The sequence below is a fragment of the Ictalurus punctatus genome, chromosome 24 (genome assembly GCF_001660625.3).
Source record: "Ictalurus punctatus breed USDA103 chromosome 24, Coco_2.0, whole genome shotgun sequence".
In the NCBI taxonomy this organism is placed as follows: Eukaryota; Metazoa; Chordata; class Actinopteri; order Siluriformes; family Ictaluridae; genus Ictalurus; species Ictalurus punctatus.
Window position 1 is genome coordinate 6,478,945 of NC_030439.2, and position 10,114 is coordinate 6,489,058.

General features: G+C 38.1%; 1 protein-coding gene and 1 pseudogene across 1 annotated transcript; both read right to left on the minus strand.

The window, feature by feature from the left end:
• Positions 1 to 428: 428 nt before the first annotated feature.
• Positions 429 to 5,099, minus strand: uts2r5 (urotensin-2 receptor 5). Its single transcript, XM_017454025.3, has one exon. The coding sequence runs from the start codon at positions 4,608 to 4,610 to the stop codon at positions 3,546 to 3,548; it is 1,065 nt and encodes a 354-aa protein (XP_017309514.1). The 5' UTR covers positions 4,611 to 5,099; the 3' UTR covers positions 429 to 3,545.
• A 2,296-nt stretch (positions 5,100 to 7,395) lies between these two features.
• Positions 7,396 to 8,838, minus strand: LOC128629064 (uncharacterized; annotated as a pseudogene).
• Between the last annotated feature and the right edge of the window lie 1,276 nt (positions 8,839 to 10,114).

Sequence of the window (10,114 nt, forward strand, 5' to 3'; positions counted from 1 at the left end):
CTGCAAAAAAGTTGGGACAGTCGACTGTTTACCGCTGTGAACAGCTTTTCTTTTAATAACACTTATTAAGCGTTTGGGCGCTGAGTGAAGACACCGGTTGGTTAAGTTTAGCAAGCGGAATTTTCCCCCATTCATACGTTATGCATTTCAGCTGCTCAACTGTACGGGGTCTTCGTTGCCTAATTTTACGCTTCATAATGCGGCACACATTCTCAATGGGAGACAGGTCAGGACTACAGGCAGGACACGCTAGCACCCGCACTCTCTGCTTACGCAATCATGCGCTTGTAATCCGGGCAGAATGTGGTTCGGCGTTGTTCTGCTCCGGATGGCAGCATATGTTGCTCCAAAATGTGTACATATCTTTCCGCATTAATGCTGCCATCACAGATGTGCAAGTTACCCATGCCATGGGCGCTGACACACCCGCATACCGCGACAGACGCTGGCTTTTGGACCTGACGCTGATAACAGCTTGGACGGTCCTTTTCCTCTTTGTCTCGGAGAACATGACAGTGGTTTTATCTAAAAACTATTTGAAATGTCGACTCGTTGGACCAAAAACATGATTCCGCTGTGCTACTGTCCATCACAGATGAGACCGAGCCAAGAGAAGTCGGCGGTGCTTCTGGACAGTGTTGATGTATGGCTTCTGCCTTGCATAGTAAAGCCTTAACCTGCATCGGTGGATGCAGCGGCGAATGGTGTTGACTGACAAAGCTTTACCAAAGTATTCCCGAGCCCATGTCCGGATATCCGTTACAGACTCATGACGGTTTTTAAGACAGTGACGTCTGAGGGATCAGAGATCACGCACATTCAGAAGTGGTTTTTTGGAATCGGGGTTGTAGATATCATTATGAAACATTAGTATGAAATATTAGTTCACTGTTGTAAGTGTGTAAATGAATTTTTTTCTGAAATTCTGTTGAAAGTAATCACAATGTCCAATAAGATGCTAAGAGTCAAATAAGATCCTACAGGATAAACTGAAATTCCAATAGGGATTGTTTTGTCCAGGGTTAAGCTACAGTTGATCTTGATTACATCGATCAGTACATGGGAACCAGAGCCTGTTATTAATCACATTCCCCAAGACTAATCCGCCGCTCCACTGGGCCAAGTACACAGAAACAAAATCACTGACAAGACACTTGGAAATGTTTTCCAACAGAATCTGTTCCGCAGAAGAGGATCGGAATGAGGATTTGCTTTTAGGAATATTTTACATTTAAAGAGCATTAAAGCACATATAAAAAAATTTTACATTTGGGCAAGACGATGTAATAACTGTAACAGTCACTAAAAACCCAAGGTGCTTTTCATATATATTACTATATTATGTATTATTATTAATAAGTATTTTCTTTACACACCACAGGATGGAATATTCATGAGCCGCAAAAGCATAGAAGCCTTGCACGGAAAAATAAACACATCTGAAAATCAATTTGACAATATAACAACTATAGTCATATGTATATCTTCATATTCTGAAGTCTGGAATAGATTTCGTGCACATTTATACAGAAGAAACTGCAATAACGTTTCATGCAATAAACAACCCAAGGAAATAATCAACACTTTAAAAGCACACGATTATTACACTATACAAAAAAAAAAAAAACTCATTAGAGAGAAGAACAAGATAAACAAATTAACACCTGAAACACCAAATCCACCGACACCACGTCTCACTGGGTTCTTACAAATATATATTTAAAAAGTAACAAAGTTTTTACTCCTTTCAGTCTGTTTTAACGAGGCGAGGAAATTAAAACCTCTAACAGCGTCAAATGTCGATGCTCACATTTACGTGGCACTCCCCTTGTCAAATAAACTGTCTGAAACCTGTACAGGATTCAAATGAGAATTTCTATCACATTTTGGAACCAGTCCTATAAGATTCCTATAATAATTGTCTTATAGGACAAGGCATAAATATCCTGTCGGTCCACTTCTACAGGATTTTTTAATGGGATCCATTTGGGTTCCTGTTCAGGTCTATATGGGAATTCAATGTAATATTTTTAAGAATCCTAAAGGTGCACTTTTCCACTGTATTATTATTGATCATTTTACTAAACATATAGTATAATAGTAACACTTTTTGACTGTATCTTGCAATTTGATTGAACTCATCTCAATGTACACGTTGTCCAGAGAATATTAACTTATGTTGCCAAGATACCGTCAAAACAAATATTACAGTGAATTCTACAGGATATTTGTCTTGTCCTATAAGACAATTTCTATTGGAATCTAATTGAAATGGTTTCAAAATATGATAGAAATTCTCATTAGAATCCTGTACAGGTTTCTTACTGGAATCGTTTAGGAATTTTTGACAAGGTTAAGATGTTTACAGGATGGCTTCTTAAGATTTATATGATATATTAGTAATAGCATAAAATACTCTAACTCTAAAATTTGAAAACTCCCAAAGCACCCTCTGTAGTTTCCAATAACAAGACGTTATTTTCAATAAAATACAAGAAGAGATTTGTTAAGATGCTAAAAAAGAAAATAAGATCACACAGGGCAAACTGAAATTCCAATAGGATTCAATCTCTAAAAATTCTCTTCGAAAAAAATATGTAAATAAAATAAAATAATAAATAAAAATTCTTATTTATTAATTTTTTTTTTTTAAACATTCTCACCCATCTTGGAATTTGTTGTTGTTGTTTTTGAACAAATTTTGTTGGGATTTTATAAAAGTATACAAAAGTCGTACGGAAAGCTATAAATCAGTAAACTGCCTAAATTTCACTGTTCGTAACTTTTCACACAAGTTGCTTCATGAAATTGTAAGACCACGACGTATGTCCGGATGTCGTGTAACAGTACCGTAGAGCCTTAACGTCGTTACTGTGCCACGTAGTCTGTCATGTGTAGTCAGTTGAAGACTTATTAGAGGCTTTAAATTCTCTCAAATGAGAAAAAGAGGCCATTTTGAAAGTATTGAGCATTTTGGGTACCATGGAAGCATGTAAAGACTCACCAAAACACACAACTTCACCTGTATACATGATGTATATTCTCTGTTTTGAACAGAAGCTCTAATCAGAACCTTATTTTTAAAAGGAGACTTTTTTTTTTTTTTTTTTAAAGCTTATTACATCGGACTAAAATCGAACCTGCTCTTATTATGTCTATTCCCAGCGCGAGTTATAAGAGCAACACAAAATATTTTGTCTGATTGCACTTGTGCTACACATCATCATCATGCCATTCCAGAAAAAAAACAAAAAGAGTTTGGGTATTCTGATTTTCTTTTTTTCCATTTTCTACTATTGCCTGTGCTTCATCCTGTAAAGTTTCACCCCCCCCCCTTATCTGGTCTGATAATTTCCTTTTAAAATGTCATCTGTTTTCCTGAAAAAAGTCATACCTATCAGAATGTCAGCACTGATATGAATAAAGTTCGTCTGCATAAGAGCAGCACAATAATAATAATAATAATAATAATAATAATAATAATAATAATAAAAACCTTAAAGGTTCACTGCAGGCATCCAAAATGCCAGTTCGATGAGCGCTGCTCAAAGTGTAAACTGGTGACTCCCAGACGATACAGACCTTTGAGACGAATAATGGAATCTCTTTTTAAACCCAATGCCACTCTTCTGCCTGTCTCTCAGATACTCCTGGTAGTTTCTGGTGAGCAGCGTGTACAGAAAAGGGTTGATGCAGCTGTTGCTGTAAGCCAGACACGTCACGATGAAGTTCACGCACACCATCGTTTTATGAGAGAGCTTCCCATGTTCAAAGTAATAAACACTGAGCAGCTGCCATAACCAGAAAGGTACAAAGCATGCCCAATACGTAAGAACTATACCGAAGATCATGTATAGTACTTTCTGTTTGGGACATTTAGTCCCGCTCGGTGCTTTCGAGGAGGAGAACACGGTGGTTTGGGACGTCCAGTAAGTTCTGGCTAACTTGAGATAGAGGTACCCGATGACGCATCCTGGAGCCAAGATGCACGTGTTAAAGAGGACGGTCAGGTAGGCTTTGTAGGCAGTCATCTGCCAGGTGGGGTGGCATATACGCTTCTCAATCCCATCTCGGATACTTGTCCTCAGCTCGATCATGATCATGGTGGGGAGCGAAAGGGCGAATGAGACGAGCCAGACGGCGCACGTGACGGCTCGCCTGTAGTGCCTGGAACGGGTGAAGGTGTCCAGCGGTCTGAGCACGGCCACGTAGCGCTCCGTGCTCATCACGGTCAGCATGAAGATGCTGGCGTGCATGGTGATGAAGTCGAGGCTGAAGAGCACACGGCAGCCAATATCGCCGAAGTACCAGTCCTTAGCGAAGTAGGTGCACACCACAAACGGAATAGTGCACAGGTAGAGCAGGTCGGCCAAAGCCAAATTCATGATATAGACGTACATAGTGCCGGTTACTCGTATTGCAATGTTCATTACCACCAGCGTGTACACGTTTCCAGCAGTACCCACTAGAAACATGGTAGAAAGGACAGTGCCTAGGAGAAACGTTATAACCGTGTCCTGAGAAGACACAGGAGTCTCCGAAAGCGCCAGAGATGCGTTGACGAATACAGCCGAGTCGTTCACACGTGTCCCCATAGCCAAGATTATCATTCAGCAATGTTTACTAAAGAGAAGAGTGACAAGTGTGTGGAAGAAGTGTAGCAAGAAGCATCATAGACATAACTGAAGACGTAAATAACGAGACAGGTCTTTACAGGGCAGTTACGTTCCAGACCACAAGACAGAGACCTGTGATGTGAGGACCTCAATTAAAAGCAGCGTGAATGCAGCCTATACTTCAGGCTAGAGTTGTTTCAGAAAACACACAATATAAATGCAATGTTACCGGCTCAGCTTTCCAGGAGATGTCCTGGTGTGTGTTCGACTCCCAGACAATTTTCTATGCGTCTCTATCCATCTTCCAAATCGATGTGACTCTTCAGAAGTCAATGCGAAGCAAAACTCAGCAGGTTTGTAGGTGGAAATGGATTAAGATCCCAGTGAGGATTTGGAGCTTCTCTGTAGCGTGCAGCTCTGATGTGTGCCTTGAGTGCGTGTGCGCTTTTGGAGGCTCTCTCTCTCTCTCTCTCTCTCTTTCTCACACACACACACACACACACACATGCCCTCCTCCTAAGGGTTCTTCATACTGTTTCCATCAATAAAACAGCACACTAAGATAGTGGTCATTTCTTTCCCTTCTATGGTGGGGTAAACAGCTGTGTTAAGTTTCAGAGTAAACCTGATGGTTCAGACCGAAACATTTGATTTTTTCCTTCTTCCCATAATGATGCACACACTGATACAGCAATCAGTGAGGAGGCTGATTTCGATATCTAACATGGCTGTTTTGGCAATAAATTATTCACTAGTTCACAGAAAATGAACACTAGCTACTTTTTTGTTGTTTTAATTTTTGTTTAAATTTTTTTTTTTTTTTTTTTTTTTTTTTTTTTTTTTAAAATGCACACCATGTCTAATAAGCTAATGTGTCCGATCAAAAACGCTCATGGATATTTAGTTACTTTCCACTGTGTATTATAATATAATACCACATAATTATAACCAAAGGTTTCTGGTCTTTAGCTAAATCAGAAAGGTAAAACATGAGGTATAATTATAGAATTAGGCATTAATATTAATATCATTACACAGATCTTTAGCTTACAGAATGATTAGATGGAAATGCATTTGGTCCCACCAGGAAATAGAAATCTAATTGTCCTCCATATAGACTAATATCACTGTCAGCTTGACTTGAAGAAATCCAGACCACACTCATCCTAGAATAGCTCACAGAGCAAATTGTAATCTATAGACGGAACAGAAAAAGAGAAACAGAAAAGCAAACACGAATGGCAACTCTTTACTAATGTGAGGACCATATGTGTTTAATTGGACTTTTATTTTGGCCCAATGGAATTTTTTTTTTAACTCAAACCAGACACACAAAAAAAAACATGCTGTGATTTGAATGAAAAAAAAAAAAAAAAAAAAAAAAAAAAGAAAAAAAAAGAGAAAAAGCTTCTTTTTCCGCCATCCGCCATCAGGTAAGGCCATTTTCAAATGACAGATAACATTTGCTCGAATAAGCTGCCTTCCTGTTCTTTTAAAAGATCAGGGATGGTGATCTAAGCATCTTAAGGAAACCTTGTTTAAATCTGAAGCATGACACTACTGTAGATGAGCTGTACACATCAGATCAGTATGTAATTCTGTATAATTACAGTGAGATTAACTGTAAGTGTAAGTGGGTGAGTTCTGGTAGTTGGATGGTACAGCTCTAAACCTGCAGGAGATTTTTGTGGATTTCGCTGGTACCTGTAGATTCCTCCACCAGACAGGTGCAATATGAAGTCTTAAAATAGATCCCCTAGACCAACCAGGTGGGGAAAACAGGATGTGCGAAGCATCACTAAGGATGATCTGATAAGCAGCTAAGCAAAAAAAAGAGAAATCCTACTGAATATGTTATTTCTTAACAAAAATGATTCTGATTAGGTTGAATCCAAGCAGCTCTGATCTCAGATCTATGCTTTAAGATTTCTGCTTAAAACACCCGCTAGTGCTTTTGTCCGATTTCGCAGATTATTATCTGATTTCAAAGCATTGATGTATGCCACGAGCTCGTATTTGGTCGTTGTGCATTGAGGCAAATTAATTAAGTAATTAAATGTGTAAATAAAGAAACAGAAAAAAGTAAGAGACATGTGTTAAAGAAATAAAAGGAGGGAAAAAAGGAAATAAAGCTCATTGCTTGACTAACAGAGCCAAGTCTCAAAATGAACACAATTTACTCAACGAACTATGGGAAGAAATGTATTGATATTGTACATCTGTGTAGCTAAATAATGAATACATTATATATATATATATATATATATATATATATATATATATATATATATATATATATATATATATATATATATATATATATATATATATATGTGTGTGTGTGTGTGTGTGTGTGTGTGTATATATATATATATATATATATATATATACACACACATATATATATATACACACACACAGACACACACACACAGTATAACCCCTTTTTTAAGTCGTGTTGCAGCCATCAAATTCGAAATTACTGTATCCATTTATTTATTTACCTTTATTCTATATATATATTCTTATTCTATATATATACACACGTGTGTATATATATATATATATATATATATATATATATATATATATATATATATATATATATATATATATATATATATATATATATGTGTGTGTGTGTGTGTGTGTGTGTGTGTGTATATATATATATATATATCCATCCATCCATCCATCTGGTTGTTTATTTATTTGTTTGCTTGTTTGTTATTATTATTATTATTATTATTATTATTATTATTATTATTATTGCTGTTGCTATGCATCGTATGATCATGTATGCCAAAAAAGCTTTCTGGCTGAGGTAATTCCAGCTTGTGCTGCCCAAACACATGCACACGCACACACACACAATGACTTAATCAGATCACAATGACTTAATCAGAGTTGTTTTCATCGGTAAAATTTGTTAACTCAGCCCACTGATTAAGCTATTAAAATTCAATTCTGTCATGAAGCTGAATAATCCTCATGAGACTTATCTCACGCTCAGAGTGCTGAACGTGTCACTCCATTAAGTACAAGCTTTTAGACGAAAAAGCAAAGCACTTGTATGTAAAACGTACTGAACCAATGTCAGCATTCTTTGTGTCAGTGTTAAAGTGCTGAGTTTTAAATGTTGTGATGTGGTGTGCCTCACCTCATTAACGGATCTTCATTTACCAGAATCACACGTGGACAGATAATAATAAAAAGCTGTAAGATATGGTGTGCACAAATGGCTACATTTACATTTATTCATTTAGCGGACGCTTTTATCCAAAGCGACTTACAAATGAGAAAATACAAGCAAGGCGATATATCAAGCAGAGAACAATACAAGTAGTGCTACCGTACAAGATCCGTTAATTGACTTCCAGAAGAAGCAAAATGCGCCGATTATGTAACGGTGTAACTGCGATTTTTTTTTTTTTTTTTCATGGGTTGGTTAGGTGCTCACGGAAGAGGTGGGTCTTTAGCTGTTTTTTGAAGATGGTGAGAGATTCTGCTGTCCAGATTGAGGTTGGAGGTTCATTCCACCACTGAGGAACAGTTAGTTTGAAGGTTCTTGAAAGGGACCTTGAGCCACGCTGAGTAGGTACTACTAAGGTTTGGTACCTTTGGGAACGTAAGCCTTCAGGAGAGTGTTGAGGTAGGGGCGTGCTGTTCCAGATAAGATCTTGTAGGTGAGCATCAAGGCCTTGAATTTGATGCGGGCAGCTACAGGAAGCCAGTGGAGGGAGATGAAGAGGGGTGTGACATGGGTTCTCTTGGGCTGGTTGAAGACGAGGCGCGCTGCTGCATTCTGAATCATCTGAAGGGGTTTGATGGAGCTGGCCGGGACGCCCGAGAGTAGTGTGCTGCAGTAGTCCAGTTTTGATATGACATGAGCCTGGACTAGTATCAGTGCGGCCTGTTCGGTGAGGTAGGGTCTGATTTCCTTGATGTTGTACCGAATGAACCTACAGGACCGTGCAGTTGTTGAGATGTGGTCTGTAAAGGTCAAGCTGTCATCAAGAATCACCCCAAGGTCCCTGGCCTTCCTGGTTGGCTTGAGTATGGTTGAGCCGAGCTGTACAGTGAGGTTGTGGTTGATTGAGGGGCAGGCTGGGATGACGAGAAGCTCAGATTTTGCCGGATTGAGCTTAAGGTGGTGTTCCCTCATCCAGACCGAGATGTCCGACAGGTAAGCAGAGATGCGTGCAGAGACGGATGGATCACCAGGCTGGAAGGACAAATAGAGCTGGGTGTCATCAGCATAGCAATGATATGAGAAGTCATGAGACTCAATCACCTGCCCCAGAGATGTAGCATAAAAAGAAAAGAGCAGTGGACCCAGAACTGACCCCTGAGGAACCCCAGTTGTGAGTTGCTGAGTTTCAGAAATACCTCCCCTCCATGATACCTTGAAGGCTAGAAGTGATATAAACGAGTAATATACCGAGCTTTAAGACATGCGGCCTCTGTATAGTTTTACTGCAACACAATATATATTTTTAAGCTGTTGCAAGAACCCAATCTGATAAGGTTGGAGACAATCCTCCACGCTGAACATTTCAAGCTCATTAATATTCGCTTCATGCTCATGGACTGTCCTCGACATTTCAGAGCATTCAGGTTTACAATAAAGCTCATGTTGTCATTGTACATGTTACCACAACCAGCAGTGTTCAACTCCCGGAAAAATACTTTTCCAACTGTTTTCAATTATTCACCTGCTTGTGCTTAAATGCACATTTATGGATCATTCATTGTGGCCCTTGTTAATTTTTTTTCCTATTGAAAACTTTTTCATTTTTCTTTTGGTGATAGATACAAAGGGATTTTTACATGCACGCAACTTCACGTTCAGTCACAATAAATTAAAATGACTTTCAACAAACAAACAAAAAACATTTGTAAAGAATGGCAATTTTAAATAAATAAAAAAGGTTTTAAAATAGTATCATGGTAGTGCTTTAAACCTTTTAAACATTCTGAATGCCATCATCTGAAAATAGGCAATTATAGAAATGTGTCGCCTTCTATTGGTGGCATGTTATGTCTAGTGGATACCATTAAGGACCAACAGAACACCTTTGACATTTGGTTAACTGATGGTTTGTAATGGTATTTGTAGTGGAAAGCATTAGAGTTTCTATTGTTTTTTTCAGCAGGGTTAGTAGTTTGTAAAGAAAACAATATCAGATGGATATCAGTATCGGCTGATACTCAAGGTTTCAGTATTGGTATTATTATTATTGGAAAATAAAAAGTTATATAATGCTATCTCTAGTTCAAGTATGACATGAAGGATATTTGACCCGCAGCACACAGACCTAGACATGTGTTCAGCGCTCTGCTGAGCTTTAAAGCTTTAAGTTCATATAATCTCCTAATGATATGAAAGGAATTTTTGGAATTTTTCATTTTTTGAAAGGAACCAGTCACGGTTCCTTTCAAAAAATGCCTTTGTTGATAAATGATGGATGAAAAATGAATGAACCAAATGCTTTTAT

Bases quoted from the DNA above. Each gene is read 5' to 3' on its own strand.
- uts2r5 (XM_017454025.3), bottom strand. From the start codon at position 4,610: ATGATAATCTTGGCTATGGGGACACGTGTGAACGACTCGGCTGTATTC.